General features: G+C 34.7%; 1 protein-coding gene across 1 annotated transcript; it reads right to left on the reverse strand.

Annotated features, from left to right (window-relative positions):
• Positions 1-657: 657 nt before the first annotated feature.
• On the reverse strand, positions 658-11,394 carry LOC111433425 (TOM1-like protein 3). The gene is made up of 11 exons (XM_023070478.1): positions 11,262-11,394; positions 11,094-11,168; positions 10,355-10,506; positions 8,679-8,757; positions 7,222-7,320; positions 6,954-7,067; positions 3,187-3,335; positions 2,434-2,515; positions 2,024-2,109; positions 1,681-1,872; positions 658-1,435 (listed from the first exon to the last, which is right to left on the reverse strand). Exons 3-11 carry the CDS (start codon positions 10,462-10,464, stop codon positions 868-870), a joined length of 1,479 nt encoding a protein of 492 aa, XP_022926246.1. The 5' UTR covers positions 10,465-10,506; positions 11,094-11,168; positions 11,262-11,394; the 3' UTR covers positions 658-867.
• Between the last annotated feature and the right edge of the window lie 8,697 nt (positions 11,395-20,091).

The raw sequence follows: 20,091 nt of genomic DNA on the forward strand, positions 1-20,091 counted from the left end.
TTTTTTTTTTTTTTTTTTCTTTTTTGATATATATATATATATCATCATTACTTTGTTAAGTGAATTTGACCATTCAATAAAGTTTTTTTATTAAACAAATTATGTACATAAAATGATTTTTTTTTAAAAAAAGTGCAATCATTTTTAGTGTACTTGTAATTTTAGTTTGGCAACCTTTTTTCTTCTTCTTTTTCAATTAAGTATTTTTCTCATTACTTAGAGTACTTTAATTTATTTTAATGAAATTAAAGTGTAACTTCAACGTTTAATGATAAGGACCCAGTAGAAGATCGATTTGAAATTTTTTAAAACTTGAGTTTAGTCGGTTATAAAGCTGTATTTTGGTAAATAATAGGTAGAGAACTATGACCCATACATATATATATATATATATATATTTCGAGTACTTTCTATCTAAACCATATATATCCCCTCAAATAGACCTTTGAGAGTTATATTATGTTACTGTACATATTTGGAGCCAATTTCTCTCTCTTGCTCTTTGTGTTCATCTAGATGAATGTGTGCATTGTTGTACAATCCAAACACATAAAAATCAATACAAGTAATTTAAGCAAGATCCATCTCGGACTAGACTAATTTACAACAATGATGTAATTATGTAAGTACATATGGTATAAATTATATATAAATAGATAGATAAAAGCCAAATATATGCAACAAAGTGCTCGATCCATTCACAACCCAGAAAAACCATACATACACAACCAAAAACCAGGCTTCCTATTCCAAAATATAATTTGGTAATTGATAAATCTCCAATTTGGTGCACAAGACCTGATGGGCTAAACGCAACTTTATAATCTGTACCCCAACACCAATTAATTTCATCTTTTAACAAAATGTTCACAAAGATCGGTTCGGCTTTGACGAAGAAGACGACCTAGCTTTGGCATAATCAACCAGATCTTTAAATAGTACATCCTCTTGCTTTTCCTGCTTAGTTGGGGTTGGTGAATTGAGAGAGAGGCTCTGTGCATGTCCGACTAAACTATCGTACGAACCTGACCCATGAGTTTCTTGTTGGTCGAAAAACTGTTGTCTCTGATCATATTTTGATGGTGGTGGTGGAAGAAAGGAGCTTTGGGACTGTGAACCCCATTGTGCTGGAGGCAGCGGATCAGCAGACCTGCTCGTGGGAGCTGGTTCATCATACACAGGTTGTCCAGTGGGAAGTGGCTGTGATGGGATAGAGCGTTCAACATGGGGAAGGGGAGAAGAAGACGGCGGGGTTGAAGTTGGAACTGTGAACGGTGGACGAGAGGTTTCTGATGTTTCTTCTGATTTGTAAGCATCACCACTGAGGTAATCAACCACGCCGCTGCCTCCTGTAACAACAGGCCTCTTTGATGATGGTGGAGGAGGTAGAAGAGGGCCAACACGAGTTCCTTCTGTATTACTGCTGGCTGGTTTTCTGCAACGAATTACAATGCATACATTGAACTTCCATGAAAATATGAAATGGGAAGAATGTTGGGCGTTTAGAAACTCAAATGTTTTGATCTAACAATTCTATACAATAATCATGTCCTAACTCCTAACAAGAATGAACATTCAAGCCCAGTCTCAAACTATCAGAAACACTGTAATCACTCAGCAGAGATTTTAATGGAGATCATTTCAATGGAGATCATTTCGTAGAGAGAATTTTATAAATACCTTCGAGCTAACTGTGAAAAATCATCTTCTGATTCGTCATCATCATGGCTGACATTTATAATCGGAAGAGATGATGATTCAGCTCCTGTTGCGTTCCTAGTAGTAGTTCCATTCGCAATATTATCATGCTGTTCAAGTACTCGCTGCAGACTATCATTCAAAGCCAATCCCTGACATAAAAGTTCTTCATCTCTGGTGAAATGAAAACAATAATCAGCATACAGAGTATGGAAAATGTAAACAAAGCATCATTTTTTTTTTATTATACCTCTCTTCTGAATATGCATCCCTTGTTTCTTATAAAAATAAAATAAAAAAAATGGCTGGGAAAGAAAACTCTTACGCTGTACTATTTACAAGCAGCATGACACGCTTTTGATAAGACCGGCACTGGTCAACCAGGTCAACAATCAGTTCTTGCTTCACGCCCTGTCAAGGAACATTTTGTTTTCTTCAGTGTTAATGAAGCACATACACATGAAAAAATTTAATTGATATTAGGGACATATCGCCTACAGAAGTACTACCCTTGTTTTGTTTTTATTTGATTAACTTAGTTACTATTTGATCTTTTTTTCAGCTAGTCCTGTGCCTATTTTATTCAGGCAGTTTAACACAACAAGAATGAAGTAGATAAGTTTGTAATAGTACACAACTTCCTGCATCTTGAAAGGAAATTTGTACTTAATCGGCTTAATTTAAACAAATTTTATATCACAAATTCAGTCTATAGAAGATGTACAGATAACCTACCTCTGGTTTTTTAGGGTCCAAAGCACCAAGCATCTCCAATAGCACATCTGAAAGCCCCTGTGCATTCCGAATCTCTGGCAAGCTGTTATAAATAAAATTATTATTTGTTAGTAATCCTTTGCCCATCAAATAGGAGTGAAAACTAGCTATATATTAAGAACATATCTAACAACTAGAGAACTGGCCAAAATTATCCCCAAGGGTTCAAGTCAAAGCAAGCAATTTTTCCATGAACTATATCGTAGCATAGACCAAAAAAAAACAACCAATGCCGTTGCACATCACCAGCGGATTGACATTATAAAACGTTAAAAGAACCACAGGGGCTGCAAAGGGTAACTATTACTGCATTTCTATGTGATGATATAAAACCATGGGGCAATGCCACACCAATCAATGGGGAAACGAGGGTGGATTAATCGAGTGGGTGGATGATGTACTAAAAGCTTGATATCGTGTGGGTGGTTAACTGTTTTGGTTTATCTATCATTTATATGTTATTATACTCTAAATGGTTCAGTTATTTGATTTGTTAAACTTATTGAGTACGTTATAAACTCAGTTTGATAGACAGCAGTTAGACCAAAAACTTTCGGAGATAAATGTACACAAGGCTATGGGAGGACACAAGTAGAATGAATAACATTTTTATGCAAAATTCAAATAATGCAAGAGTGGGACAGAAACAGATATGCAGAGGATTTAGTGGTGGAATGTCAGGAACAAACACAGGAGAAAATGAGCTCAAAGTACCTCAGGCCAGAAACATCAGAATCGAGAGAGGCATGAAGTACAGCATCCTCATAGCTTGCAGCAGGTTGATTAACAATGGGCTGGGTCTGAGGTGGAGTAAAAAATGGAACACTATTCTCTTCTCGTGGTGGAAAATCAACTCCAGCATTCTGTGAAAGGCCAGATTCTATTAAGAATGGAAGTAATGATCGGTACGTGGCAAAAAGGGAAAAAGAAATCGAATGAAGATTTCATCAATTCACACACAAACAGGAAAAAGATCAATTTTAGAAGTATGAGAAAAAAATTGAAGTAACGTGAGGGGTAATTTTTCACCACTTAATTTTCACCATAGGAAGGAGTGGAGAACGGAATGATACCAATTCTCCACAACCAGAACCAAAATAATCACATAACCTTTTCCTAATTAGTAATTATTAAAGAGTAGGGATCACTACCCAAAACTACAAACAAATAAACGAATTCCTCCCTCCTAATAAAGAAGACTCATCTCAGGTTCAAGAAGCAGCGAAAAATCTTCAAAACCGACAGAGACCATTTTATTCTTATCATACTATAAAGTACACCACCTGTGTAGTTTCTTACAAATGGTAAAAAAAATCTATAAAAATTTATTTTCTTAGGATCTGTGGGTTAGGATCTTTCAAAACCTAGTTCTATCAGATTCAAGTCCAAAAACCAAGCGGCAATTTTCCTTTTGAAAGGAAGGCATTCTATATCATTTACTATTCGACCAAGTAAATTGTTCTGCACTCGGCACTTCAGCTTCTTGTCCAATTTCTGGATCACTTTCTATTAATAATCGACTCCTACCACCAAAATTCAGACCATTAACACCATAATAAAAGAGCATCAGACAATTGCACGATAAAAGCCAGATGGAAGAATTTCTAGATACCTAACCCATTTGATATTCATTTTTAACAGAACCCAGAAACCAAAAATTTCAGTTGCATTATTTGAAATGCGTCCTCTCCTGAATTCCTCTCTGTCTGCCTCCCACATTTTCCATGGTTTATTCTTCCTCACCTAAGCCCCCTTCTGCCTCTCCCTGACCCCTGCTCTAGTTTTCTTTTACTCTTCAATTGCCGTGAGCTGGAGCTTCAAGCAAAACTCTGTGGTTGTGATTGTGCAAAAGAAGATCCATCATCAAGATTGACAGTGCTTTTAGAGGTAGCAGAATCAAATTCTTTGAAATAGAGAATTAGAGGTGATGAATATGTGGGTTTGGTTTTTAAAATTGAAGAACCCCCCAACAGAGAAGGAGAAAACCATTGAGCTTGTTAAATTTGGTAACTCCCGTAGGAAAAGAAACGTCATGATACTTGTAAGCAAAAATCTTTTGGGTTGGTCTTCTTTTCTCGCTCATTAAAGATTACCCATGCGCCTCCCACCATGATGCCAAACTTTAATGTAAAGGAATAGCCTACCAAAGCCTCGCCTTCCACCTCAACTAGTTTCTTTTCTCCAGGCAAAAGTATTTCCACCTCAACTAGCTTCTATTCGAATGTGAATGAAGAACCAAGCAAGAAACCTTCACTTACAATATGAAAGTTTTATTGTAACTATTTTTTCCTGACAAGAAATTTGAGAAATATTATTAGCACATAAAGGGAGCAAACAACATCGGAGCTAAGGGAAGAAAACCCCTAGCCAGAAAAAGCTACACGATCAAAGCCTTCCAATCATTAGTAATTATAGGGAGGTTATGAAAAAAAATTCTTATAGTTTAAACACCACCAAGGTGTAGTATGTTGTATGATACTCCAAAAAGAATCCACTAATGTCACTCCATCCACAAAGATCCTCTGGTTTCGCTCCTTGCAAATGAGAGAAGGATTAGCCTTCACCGCATGCTTCCATAAAACTTTAGCTTTCCCGTTGAACTTTCCCCCAGACTTTCCAATAACCAAAGGTCCACTTTTCCAGGACCGCAAATAGCCATATCAAAATCTGCCAACAGGGAGGACCTAGCCAACCGAGCAAAAGGGCAATTGAGATAGATGTGATCCCAAGGATTCAGCCTCTTTCAAACACAAACAGAAGAATGAGGGAGATAACAACCAACTCGGGAACTTCCTTTGCAGTTTATCGGCAGGTTTCAAGACTTCTATAAGGAGGATTATATGAAAACTGACTTTCTTTGGACTTCACATTTCCAGATTTCATGCACCAGGGGAGTTCCCATCTTCGTTTTTGGCTTAGTAAGATGAACGCAGATTTTGGCATGATGGATCCTACGGAATCAATCTTCCACAGCAATCTATCTTGCCGAGTAGCTACTCAGACTGCATCTAGAATTTTCTAGAGCTCTGCCCATTTAGGAATCCCTCTGTTAACGAGTCTTCTACTAATTCCAGTGTCCCAAGTCTGTGATACAGCCCTCTAACAATCACCAATAACCTCTCCTTCTTTCGTATATAAACCATATAAAGCTGGAACCTTCACATGGACAAGGGATCTCCAACGCCCAAGAGTCCTCCAAAATCAAATGTGGCTCCCATTGTCTGCTTTAAACCTCAAAAAGCCAATAATACTATCTCCTTTTTTTATCAATATCAACCCAAATGTTTGAAGGATGGAACCCTCTCAAAAATGGAACTTGAAATCCCTCATTTGGCATTAGCAATGCTTTGTGGTGGCTTTATTAGATATGCTCCTAAAACCCTGTCCTCTAGTAATTAGATCACATGGAAACCCACATCAAGGTTGAAAAGAACTTCACTAGCTTCATACCATCGGAACAAAAGAAAACGAATGGGAAAAAAAATAATAAAATAAAATAAAATAAACTCAATCATTAGAGAGCTACTAAACCATCACACTTCCCGTCAATCATGATAAGCCCCCATCTCCATTTCAATCAAATAGGAATCTTACGGTTCCTCATGAAAGAATTCTCAACTTCAATGACCGAGTTTTTTTAAGCAATGAAAGAAATAGCTACAGTCAAATCTTCCATTCTCAAAGCCAATCCCCCTTCGTTATCTTCTAAGAACCATATTCCCTCTTATTGATAGAAGGCTCTCCAAATCTACATTGTAGCTTAAAAGGAATAATTCAGGCTGCCCTCTTTTGCCTCCTCGGGTGGTATACATATTCTTTTGAAGGGCTCTTTATTCTCTTTTCAGTCCAGATGTTATTGAAGGTTTTTTTCTCTTTGGTCATCAATTCTCCTTGCTGAAGGCTTTTTCTTCGGGTCTTTGGCATATATGCACACTAACTTCTTAGCACAACGAATTTTGAGAATTTATGGAGAAAATTAGAGATAGAAGTAGCACCTAAAGAACAATTAATCAGGTTTGTGTGTGATGCATAAATAACTGCTTACTTATATCATGATATTATATAAAAACGAAGGAATGTAAATATAGAAGCCCTGTAGCAACATAAATCTTATACAAGCATCAAGCAAAAATTTAATACCATCCGGAAGAACATGAAATTTAAGAGTTTCAATGCACAGCTGGCATACAAACGAATGAATTGAAATAATTCAAAATAGAAACCAACGAAAATGATATTTATAATTTGATTCAGGCAATTGCTAAGTTAAACTTCTATTGGACAAGGGTTAAGAAGAAAAAACACATAAAATATCTTCTGTTTAAGGGAATGAGATCGCTAAAGAACTTTTATAAAGCGAGTGAAGGTGACTATACATAATTTCCGGCTGATCGCTATAAGAAGTTTTATAAAGCAAGTGAAGATCACTCTACAGAGTTTCAGGCTCGAGAAAGAATGAATAAAGAAAAAAAACTACCTACCTTTAATTCATTATAAGCAGCATAGCACTGGGGATACCTTCCCCTTGGTCCCCCAAATGCTTCTTGCCATGTATCTATTAGAACTAATATTTTCTCCTTCACATCCAAGCTCGGCTGCAAAATTGAAACATATTGAAAGAAAGCATTACTATGCTTGCCTGAGTTTGCAAAGAAGAAAAAAGCAGCACAACCAATGAATAAACAAAATGGAACCACATAGACAGGTCCTTTTATTAGTCATATATCATAGGTCAATATAGAAAGTCACCTTCTTCTTCACTATTTTAACCATGTCATGCAGGATGTCACGCTCAATAATCTGCTGAAACACATTCTCACCACAATTTTTGCTAAGAGTCTCCAAGGCCTATATGATTAATATTTGAAAGAAGACATAGTGAGCTTTACATATTGGATATGGTAAAAAAGCCTCGAATCATTCACACAGGAACGAATTACAAATGGGTGACCAAAACATAATGGAGCAATCGAGAGAATACAGAAAAACCACAAATCTACAAAGGAAAATTTGGATAAACTATAAAAAGATCCTTGAACTTCGCCCCTCATTTTAAACTTTCCCTATTCTTTCTTTCTTTCTTTCTTTCTTTCTTTTCCTTTTTTGTAAGAGACAATTTCATTGATGTTTAAAATTTACAAAAGGGATGTGTTATTTATGATGCTTACAAAAAACTTTCCCAATTAGCAATGAGGGAGGTATGACAATAGGAATCAAAAGTATTAGACAATTTTACACCAAAAGAATAGCAGGGTAAACTACATTGTTGAAAAGCCTAGAATGAGTTTGTATCTTTTCTGGGAAAACTCTTCAATTTCGCAAAAGTCATATTGAGGTTAGTCCATAACAGAGCTTGTGCATTATTGAAGGGATAGTAAATTAAGACCATGTCCAATAAACTCTTGACCTCCCTAGATGAAGAGAGGTTCATCCGAAGATATTGAGAATATCTATCCAGAAGTTAAAAGTACAAGTACAATGCATAAATAAGGGGTTTTGTGATTCGTTTTCTCTCTTATATAAAGGGTACTAATTGGAAAATACATTCAATTTTTTCTCACTTTTTTCTCCAAGGTTGTTCTTCCTTAACTGCCAATGATACGAGTTCAGCTTTCATGAGATTCTTGTGTGTGTTGAACTAGTGTGATAGTATCAATCTCTCTGTTTGATCTTGAAAAAAAACTTCTACAAGGAGTGGTTTCTTTTTGTGGAATACAACCGAAGATCCAATATTCTTTTAAAAGTGTAATATTATCCTTGACCTTTCATAAATGTTTCAAAACTACCCTTGAAATAGAAAACTTGTTAGAATATTGGACAATAAGTTGATGTGACAAAACAATGTTCTTTCATTCAAACTTAATGCAGTCAAGTGTCCTAGTCACTATCATATCGTTCTAGGTTACCACTCTATACACTTTTTGTCCAACGTTCAACAAATTTATACTCTAAAAATAATTTTATGACTTCTATGAAAGGTCAAGCGTAATATTGCAACTTTTAAGATAACATAAGTATTTTTAAAACCGAGGGCAAAGATCAGGGATATTTTGTAAATTTAGCCAAAATTTTATAGTAAATGCAAGTATAATACACAATAGCTTCAGATTTAATGAATTAATCAGTGTCATGGTCTAGTTTAGTTAAAACATGCAAGTGTAAGTGACTCGATAAAATTTGATTCGATAAGGGAAAGAGAAATTTACAAAAAGAGCCAAAATCTGAATCTTGGGGTTTTTGTTTGTAAGCCGCTTCTTGAGTATCTTCAAGGCCTCCTTTGCTTGCCTGACATTGACAATTTGAAACAATGATCAAAGTTCAAAACCATCACAATAAATAGAATAAGCATGTTGATTGTAAAATGAAAATGATGTAGATGAGAAAAGTGGGATATGAGATTCAGACCATCGTCAATAAAACTTTTTAAAAAAAGCAGTACAACTAAAACGGAAATAATCTATTGTGCAGACTCTAGTATTAAGCAAAGGAAACTCTTAAGTCACAAATTTAAGCATAAAGCACTTTATGTTAGTCATTCATTCATTCAACAGATTTCTTTCTGCAAATAGATTAAAGAAATTTTCAAGTAACATGCTCTAATGAGGTTTATTTTATTTTATGAAGAAAACAACTTTCATTGAGATAAAATAGAAGAATACACTGGGGCAATATAAGAATGGTCAAACACAAAATAGAAGGAGCCAGAAAAGCAGAAAACTAACAAACTACATAATTAAGAAAGGACTCCAGTTCAAAAGAATGAGAAATCCTTGATTACAAAGATCCAAGAGGGGCATTGAACAAGCCAATGAGGTTAATTTTTGTTTTATATATCTGTGAGTATTTTGGTCAGCTTAAGTGCATGTTGACTATTCTCAATGACGACTATTTAACACTACTAAATGTGAGGTTATGATGAGAGGTTTAAAATATTAAAAGAAAAAAAGAATTATTATGACGAAAACACAAAATGATTCTCATGCAATGTATACTGTTGCATTGAGAAAGGGAAACTTTTAGTCACAAGTTTAATCATAACTCGTAAGTCATTGCATGTTAGTCATTCACCAAAATATGTCTTTCAGCAAATGGATTAAGAGATTATCATGCAAAGTGTTGCAATCCAAACAAGATTGAAGTCTTTTGATTAATGAGCATTTAAGCTAATTCAAGCACTTCTTTTGATGAAATGGAATTTTCTCTATTTCACCGTGTTTCTAAATCAGAGGACTTCACTACAGATATCTGATAAAATTACAACCAAAACTACGAATACAATTTTTGTTTCCAATTAGAAAAAGTATGTAATAATCATCAGAGAATGTCCTTCAAAATGCAAGCACAAACCAAGAAGTTTACCTCATTAAACAATTAGTAAAAAAATTGGATTAATAAAAGTACTCTCCCATCTGTCTCCAATAACAAAACCAAATAAACAACTGAAACATTACAACTGCAAAAAGGCAGTTCTTCCCCTCTAAAGCCTAACCACCAAAGAAATCACAAGAAACTTAGTACATTAATGCTAAAAGCATCATTTAGTTTAAGATAAGTTTGTAGCTTTTTTTGTGACTAAATAGCAAAAAACTTTTTTAGCCTCATTTTATTTTTCATCTTTTCGGTTTAAATAGTTCTTATGATTTTCGCTTGGTTCCTGAACTGGGGGGGGGCCCATTGGTTCTGATTTCATATATCCTACTTTCTTTGATGAAATTTAACAATTCCTGTCCGAAACGATAGAAGAGACAAAAAGGATTACAAAATGGCATAGACGATGTCTCTTAAAATTTGTAAAATACATTAGGAGAAACAAAGTTGCACTTCCTCAATCTAAATATAGTACGATTAATCTGAAAAAGGAAAAATAATAAAAACTTATTACCCAGGGTCCATGTTAATAATATCACATAGCTCAATGTTTATGGCCCAGTCTGGACCAATCAGCATATCACTGGTTGCCCTCTCTGCACAGGCTGCTGCAGTATTGGCCATTCTTCTATGCCCTCAGCAAAGTCTTCTTCTCACGTCAACTTCCTGAAGATACATACAACTCATCATAATCTCGCTCCTTTAATTAATTTAACATAAATAGAACAAAGTCAAACGTGGATTGGAAGATTAACCAATGAATTGCAGATTTCAATTGTTGTTTGCTTAATTGATACGTCAATCCTCGACACAGTTGACCTCCTAATATATAAACTAGAAGAAATTTGACATTCGAACAATAATAATGGAATAAACAAAAAACTATTTTCTCTATGGAGACATTCTAAATAAGCCCTAATGAAATCCAGCAAATATCAGAACCAGCCAATCCTCTTTCAAATCCAACGACATAAGAAATTGGCGACCAGATTGACAAGAACAAATCGGATCATCAACAAATCACTTTAGCAACAGCCGATTCAATAATCAGCTAAAAAAATCCAGCAAATATTAGAACCAGCCAATCCTCTTTCAATCCCAACGACATAAGTAATTGGCAACCAAATTGACAAGAACCAATTGGATCATCAACAAAGCACTCATGGCAACATAGAATTCAATAATCAGCTCAAAATTTAGAAAATGAAAATAGGATTTAACCCCGGGTCTCCAAACTAGAGCAGAAAAATCACCTCTTCGCTAAACCAACAGGAGATTTCGAAACTTTCTTGCGCCACAATTCGGATCCACTCATACAAATCCGCAACCTAAAATCGGGGTAACATAATGATTTGAGGAAAGGGTATGATAGAAATTTAAAAACTGAAAAGAGAAGCGTGGAGATTGAAGAGAAAGGTTACCGGTCAAACTCGGAGAACAAATTGAAACCAACAAAATGGATAGCGATGGGTTTATTTATGGGAAGAAGAATCGAAGCAGAGAGGTTGAACTCGGGGCGGTGGGAATGAATTTTTTTGGTGTCCTTTACTTTTCTACTCCCAATTATCTTTTCTATAGGGAACTATTGTTTTTCTCCGTTTAAAATTTGTTATATTTTTTCTTAATTATTAAAAAAACACTAAAATTCTTATTTAAAAAATAAATAACAATCTTTCCATATCATGACGGTGACTTGCAATGATACATTCGTGATTGTAATATGTGTTTGAATTCATTTTAAAAAAAACGTTGATTTTTCATTAATTATTCTAAATGAATTTCTATTTTAATATATTTCAATAGTAATTTTGATATATTTAAAAAAAAATTAAGAATAATATTGTAATTTTGGATAATTTTGAAATATTTACTAAGGTCAAAGATATTATTATAATTTTTGAAAATGTACGAGGAATCTTAAATAAATTACTAGATTTAGAGTTTTTTTATTTTTAATATAATTTAAACAAAAAAAAAAGTATAAATGTGCTTTGAAGTTTTCAAAAAAAAAATATTAATAAAATTTTTAAAAATTTAAATATATTTAAACCATTTTTTTATGGGTATTTTTTAATTTTTTTTTAAATTTTAAAGTATTATTGAAATTTTTTAAAGTTTGGATTTTTATTAATTTAATATTTTTAAATTGGATTATAATAATCTTAAAATTTAAGGATTATTTGGAAGTAATTAGAGTATTCAACGTCTTAGTTCATAATCATTTAGATTTTTATTTTTAATATTAAACTTTTGTATAATATTTATAATATTTCTAACTCTTTGTCTCTTTTGTTATTAAAACTTTTACTTAATTTTTTTTGTAATATTAAAAATTTATATAATATTTATAATATTTCTAACTCTCTTTTGCTACTAAAACTTTTACTAATGTTTTTAAAAATTAAGTTTTCAAACTAAAAAATAGTTTTAACGATTTGATTTTCTTTTTGGAATACAACTAAAATTTTAAATGTTTATTTAAGAAAATGAAAATCATTGGAGAAAAATCATTAAAAAAATTATTTAAAAAAAATAAATGATTATCAAATACTAGCAAAACTCTGTTAGGAATCACGACTCTCCACAATAATATGATATCTATAGTGATTCCACCCTAAGCTCTTATGGCTTTGATTTGGGCTTCCCAAAAGGCCTCAAACCAATGGAGATGTATTCGTTTACTTATAAACACATGATCATTTCCTAAATTAGCCAACGTTAGACTCACTCCCAACCATCCTCAATAATTCTCCCCTCGAACAAAGTACACTATAAGCCTCTCCTGAGACATATGGAGCTCTCGAACAGCCTTCTCTTGATTGAGGCTCGACTCCTTTCTCTGGTGGAGCTCTCGAACAACCTCCCCTTGATCGAGACTCGACTCCTTTCTCTGGAACCATCGAACAAAGTACACCCTTTATTCGACACTTTAGTCACCTTTTTAGTACACCTTCGAGGCTCACAATCTTTGTTCGATATTTGAGGATTCTATTGTCATGGCTAAGTTTAGGGCATGGCTCTGATACCATGCTAGGAATCATGACTCTCCATAATAATATGATATTGTCCACTTTGAGCATAAGCTTACCCCCGTAGATAACGGTCGTTAGGAGTTTATATTGATGATTTCAAACATTTGCTAAAATTTAATCAACAAGTAAACATCAGGTTCTACACCTTGATAATTCCTTGTCATTGAATACACTACGCACATTCGTCAACTCGTTCGTTCTTTCTTATACAATGTTTTACTTTAATTTTTAATCGAATCAAATAATTCTAATGCGTAAGAATAAATAGTTTAAATGGTTAATATTAACAAACTAAAATTGATATAGACTCATTAGAGGAAGCTTTATAGCCTTCATGAAGGATTTGTGAACTAAGAGGGACTATAGGAGGAGATTGAGCTTGGAAATGTAAGGTACGATTTTGGAGTTTTGAGGAACTTTAGTTGTAACTGTTCAAGCCAACCGTTAATAGATATTGTTCTCTTTGAGTTTTCATTTTGGGCTTCTCTTCAAGGTTTTTAAAATATGGCTGCTAAGGAAAGGTTTTCACACCCTTATAAAAAATGATTCGTTCTCCTCCCCAATCGATGTAGGATCTCACATTAGCAGATAATATCTCTCTCAATTCTTAACCAAACTCGATGGTTTGTGGCTCATTACAATTGAATTGAAAAATACTAAAGGTTTAATGAAGAAACCAAAATCAACAGAAGTCTGTAATTTGAGAACCGATGATGGGAAAAGACACATCCACATGAAGGTATACAGGGATGATCAAGTGTTCGTCAACTAACTCCTCGTCATGAAATTGACTCGATTGCCAAGGGTCTGGACAATATTATAGAATTAGTTATGATTTGCTTATACTATATCATAATACTAGGTTTTGCCCGTCAATTTTCTATTAGTCAACTTGTCCCAATTGGTAGGGAACAACAAAGCCCTTATGAGTTTGTAGAATTAGGGTTGAGCCCTAAAAATTGCATGAAGCCTATGAGAACTTTATGAGCACCTTGTTGGTGTTGTTAGGGGGTCTCCATGTTGGGATTTATATCATAAAGACTCGTAATTAATTATTTAATTTTTAATAATAATTTTGATTATTTTATTTACAATTTAATATTATCGATTGTTTAAAAAATCTAAGGTTATTAGTGTAACATTGAATAGTACGTGGTTGACATACAGGAGAATCATGTTTAAGTAATAATGTGAAGAGTCTATAGTATATGGATAAAGTTGGGTATCTTATCTCGGTAGCACTTTTTGTAACGGAACCGGAAAAAAAAAAAAAAAAGGGGGTCGTCGGTTGAGCTGAAAACTCCAGCAAACACCGGAGTTTTCGCTCGCACACGACCCACAAAGGGCGTTCGAAGGCTGCGATGCCACAAAACTCGACCCCGACCTTCATCCACCCCGAAACGACCTGCAAAGAACGAAAACAGTGAAAAAAAACGAGAAGGAATAGAAAACCCCGACAAAACTCCAGCGAAGCCTAACCATACGAGATCGATGTCAAAACCTCCATTTTACCCCCACAAAAGTAATCCCAGAACCTTTTACACCCATCAGGAATAGATTTAGACGAATCTTTTACGTTGAACACCGTCGGCAAGGAAGACGAAACGTCGGACTTCCAAACTTCTCCAGATTCGGGAGTGTGAGGCCCTTACAAACGAAATCTGTACCAAAAACGGGGTTAGGGTGAAGAAGAGACTCGGGAACGGAGAAAAAAGGAGAAAAAAAGGACGTCGAGATGACGTTATCGAGGAGAGAGAAAGGTCACCGAAAAAACGTGCAGACAATCGGGCGAAGAGAACGAAGTCTGGCTCGAGGCCCGGATCCCGTAACCTGAACCGAACCTAGTCCCCTTAGGTCAGCCCAAAACTCATAAGCCCAGCCCGCCTGCATTTTTCCTTCACCCGCGAACGGCCTGTCACCCGTGAACGGCCCGACACCCACAAACGACCCATCACCCGCGTACGGCCCGAGACTCGCGAGCGATCCAAAAACCCGCGCCTCGACCTGAGACCCCTACACGTGCGTCGCTCTCTAATTGTGCCACGTGGTACGTCTGCAACGTGGCTCCCCTCGGCTCCGGCGGCTCAATCGGCTTGGCGGCGGCTTCTCGGCTCCAGCGGCTTATTCTTCTCGGGAAACCTATTTTCAGCCTGTTTGTCACCTTTCCGACCCTCTCGGACTTAGTTTCGACCCTGTTTAAGGTAAAATAGAACATTTTATGGTCGTATTTCACAAATTCAAGTTGAGAATTAATTATATTTGTGAAATACTAACGAAAGTGACGAATGAACCAATAGGAACCAACCACCAACGGAAGCGTAGAACGTTCACGAGGAGCTAGGAGCTTACGTTATATTCTAGGGAGTACTTCGGCTAAGGCCTACTAAGTAAGTGGCTCACCTATCGTAGGTTACGCGTTATTTGCTGTATGTTGGCACGTGCCCGTGGATTTGCACGTGTCATTAAATTGTATGCTAGTTTAATGTGCTTAAGTATGAAATCATGTGAATGTGAATGTATGCTATGTATGCTGCTTAGTTTGATGTGATATGTTTTGCATGTGACGATATGTGGTCCTTGAATGATTATGGCATGTTTGTATGGAATATGTGAAAGTGAACAACATGAATTGTATGACATGAAACACGGTAAACTGTCTGGAATCATAACCCCGATAGAAATGTGTATGAAATGTGAATTGAAAATGAGAATGACATGAAACATGGAACGTGACAGGGGAGTTATGGTCATTAAAGATAAATGTAGAAATAGGGGGACCTCATGCATTATGTGTGTTCATGCATCTGGGGGATACCCCCATCCCATCACGAGGGTACGGATGCGTACATCCAATGGCAGGACAACGATTGTTATGCATTGCATAGCGCTGCCATGACGGTTCTAGTTTTAACGGGTCCTGGCATAAGGGGCTCCTAGAGTATGCCCACCGGATAAGGACAGTGGCCCAGCGGTGTGCGAACTATCTGGTGAGCCCATACTCGCACGTATGGGCTGTGTGTAGAGTATATGGTACACGTCCACGATTACCCGTTAGGATTGCACCATAAGGAAAACGAAATGAAACGAAATGAAACGATAGGTTCCATCATTTCATTGCATGTGATTGTTGCATAACCCCGATAGGGGATCACTTACTGAGTATTCTAGAAATACTCAAGCCTCGTGCTACTTTACTTTTGCAGATAAGGGCAAGGCACCCTGTGACAACGACGGCGGCATCGTGCGCCCTGGGACCATGGCACATGCATAGGGTAGTGTTTTTCCATTTCATAGTCTAGGTTGAATTCGTTTTGCATCACTAGTATAGGTTAGTATAGGTTGAGTTGTATTTGCATAATAAACCATAGGGTAGAATTAAAACATTCATTTCGGTTTTGGTTCATTTTCCTTTATTTCAATAATGTTAGTTTCTTTTTCCCTCGTAATCTTTTCTCTTTCACGAGGTAACAAAAGGCGAGTGTAAGTCGCATTTATGAACAGGGTCATTTAATGTATATTACGCATTTCAAGGTAATGACCTTAGAATAAATAGGTAAAATTTTAGGGTCGTTACACTTTTGATATGCCCACATTGTAATTGTTACAAATGAATTGATCCAAATCCATGTGAGTATGAGTATCCTATACAATAAGTTGTATAAGACTGAAACACAAAATATTTAATCATTCTTTATAAGTTCGCTAATTGAGAAGATTAATATTTTACAGAATAATCATATGCAACTCGCTCTTTAAGGTAAGACACCTTTGTACGGATGACGATGTCACGTTGACAACTATGAGACTAAAGTTAGTGTAAATACACTCATGTTGTTTTTCTTCCCTAGCCCTTACGTTAGATCAGGGCAATACTTTATTTTCTAGTTTTATTTAAAATTCACGTTATTTACTTTTTCCATATTGTTTTAATAACCTATTATGAATGTATAAGTGATGGCGTTATGAAATACTTTAAATAAATTTTCGGCACCTAATAATTATGTCATATATTTGGCTTTACTCTTCAATATTAAATATAAATTCTTCCAATAATTTTTGCATCAATCATTGCATTCCAACGCACAATACAAAACCACCCCTTAATATTATAATCATTCCTCTTGAATTTTTAAATTATACATCAAAGAGAAATCATTTTTTTTCTTTATCAAAATGAATATAACGTGAATTAATACAAACAACCTAATTTAAACCTAAATCTATATTTTATTATATACATATATTCACTTTTTTTAAATAAATATTATAATAGTTATTCAAATTTAACGTTAAAAATATAGTCCTCTAAATTTTGGAATAAAATATTATATTGCATTAATTTTATATATTGGACCTAATTCAAGATGTATTTCGTCGAAAGGAGTGGTTTGCACTTGGAAGTAAGCCACTCTACCTTCCTACACCTAATTGATAAAAAAAATTGCAATGAGCGTCACAAACTCTTTTTTATTTCGAGCGGTGTTATAGGCCGCTAGTTGATATGTAGACGGAGATTTGCGTCATGCTTTGTAACAACCCGAAATTTTCTACTTAATTTAAGGTCGCTATTGTATACATATCATAAACATGAATGTGAAAATATTTAATTTAAACTCAACTTAAAACACAGCCGACTTACGTGTTTTGAAAACACCTCTAAAACGACACAACAAAAAACTAAATAAAATAAATAAACGTTTAAATTAAAAACATCCTATTCTAGCCTAAGATTAAGAAAATAAATGCGGCTACCCTATGCATGTGCCATAGTCTCGAGTTGCGATGTCGTCGTCAGCCGTACAGGAATGCCTTGCCTTAACCTAAAATAGAAGTAGCACGTTGGTTGAGTATTTTAAGAAATACTCAGTAAATGACCCCACTATTGGGGTTAAATGCAAGAACATGCGAATGCAACGATGGGACCTATCATATCAGTCTATTTTTACTACGGTACTATTCTAATTGGGCAGCTTGGATGTGTACCATATACTCTACACACAGCGCATACATGCGAGTTTCGGCTCACTAGTTAGTTCGTACACCGCTGGGCCCCTTTTCTTGTCCGGCGAGCCTTCTTTAGTAGCTCAACTTTTACCGGACACCCATTAGAATTAGTAACCGTCACGGCAGCATTATGTAAAACATGACGATACTTCGCCTGCCTAATGGATGTATGCGTCCATATCCTCGTGATGGAATAGGGGTATCCCCCAATGCATGAGCACACATAATGCATGAGGTCCCAACATTTTTCCGTTTTCATTATCATTTAATACAACCCTCTTAGCATTCTGTATATATCATTTCAGATATCGTTCATCATTCATCTCATATCGTTTCTCATTCTTCAGTTCTCATAATTCTACATAATGCTAAAAGGGTTATATTTCATGTCATTTATCGTGATTTCATGTCATTCATATCATGCTATATACACACAATTAAGGAGACATAACATACCATCCCATGCTTTTAACATAACATTTCATCGTATAGATATCATACCAGAACATATTGCATCACAATATATCATATCATAAACAAGTCAATTTATCATATATCTCGTACCATAACATATTTCATATCATATGATGACATATATCTATATATATATATATATATATATATATATATATATATATATATATATATCTGGCATTCACATGTCGTATTATAATCATATCACAGCGTAAACACTTCGTGGTCATATCGTTCCCTAACTTATCATAGTCTTAACATCTTATACCTATCACAGTCATGTTATTACATGAACGTACCTTAGTCATATCATCACATGAATGTATCCTAACGCTATCGTTCTATGAATCTATCACACATCTATCCCTTTCTATCCATATCCCTTGCTACACATAACCTAACCGTATTCTTTTATCAATCTCTCATATCCATAGCACTTCGGTATGTAACCTAACCTTAACGTTTCATGAACGTATCTTACTCCTATCGTTACATTTCGTTTTGTGCATCCTTATTGTATCCTATCTCAAACATATCATTGAACACATCGTACCGTAATTATTATCATACAATTCACATATTATAACATATACATAACATATCATAAACATATCAATTCACAAACAATTCACACATATCAATATATATGACACGTGCCAAACCATGGGGCACGTGTCAATATCAAATATAACCATGTCGATAGTAAGGCCACTTACTTGATTAGCTTATAGGTTGATGTCTCGAAGTTATCCTAATGAAAGTTCGATTTTGTCCTTTGAAATCCAAGCCAACATATATGAGCCCATGACATTAGTTTCAAGTTTGAACTCTATAAAATTATTTTTCTAATTTACATTCGTCCATTGTTAAAAGTCTTCAAATGTTATATATCTATAATTATGTTTTTATTAAAAATCTTATTTTAAAAAGTTGATAGAGTTATTTAAGCTTTGCTGCCCTCTCTATTTGCTTTTCTTATTTTTTTCTTTATTGTATTTACTCTATTACCTTTTACTTTTCTTGTTTTTTTCTTTATGGGTATGTACTCTATTGCCTTTTACTTTTCTTGTTTTTGTTGTTCACTTGTTTTCCAAATTTCTAGTGAATCACTGTTTCCAAATCTTTCTTTTATCTCTGTGTTTCAATTTCTTCTCATTTCTGTTAACACTTTTATGTTCACAAATTTTCTTTGCCATTTTATTTTTAATCTATTCATTTGTCTACTGATATAAATTTACTGATCTAATATTATTAATCTAAAGTGATTTACTAGCATTCATATAAATTATGGCATTTAGTTTCTAACTCAAAACTAAACCATTGTAATGATTTAACGAAGATTTAACCATAATTGGTGGTGATTTCTAAAAAAAAAATAGGACAAAAAATTAAGATTTAATATATATCTCCACATAAATCTTAGAATTGGGTAAAGCCATCTCATTTTTTTCTCAAATTAAATCGGTCAATCATTGTTTTTCTGTTTCTTTTTGCAAATTGTGATTTTTTTTTGGGAGGTGGGCTGAGGAGAGATAATTGGGGAAGGAATTAGAGGTTAGGGGAGAGGAACGAGTAAGATTGTTTCTCTTTCTTTTAATCTCAAAACGAGGAGATATAATCAATCCCAAAACTGCTCACTATAAGAAACAAAGGAAAAGAAAAAGGCAAGTTATGTATGTTTTACATATCTTTATAACCATCATTTCCAAGCTTCAAAGGAATACAATTGTTTTACATATCT

This window comes from Cucurbita moschata, unplaced genomic scaffold (genome assembly GCF_002738365.1).
Source record: "Cucurbita moschata cultivar Rifu unplaced genomic scaffold, Cmos_1.0 Cmo_Scf00042, whole genome shotgun sequence".
In the NCBI taxonomy this organism is placed as follows: Eukaryota; Viridiplantae; Streptophyta; class Magnoliopsida; order Cucurbitales; family Cucurbitaceae; genus Cucurbita; species Cucurbita moschata.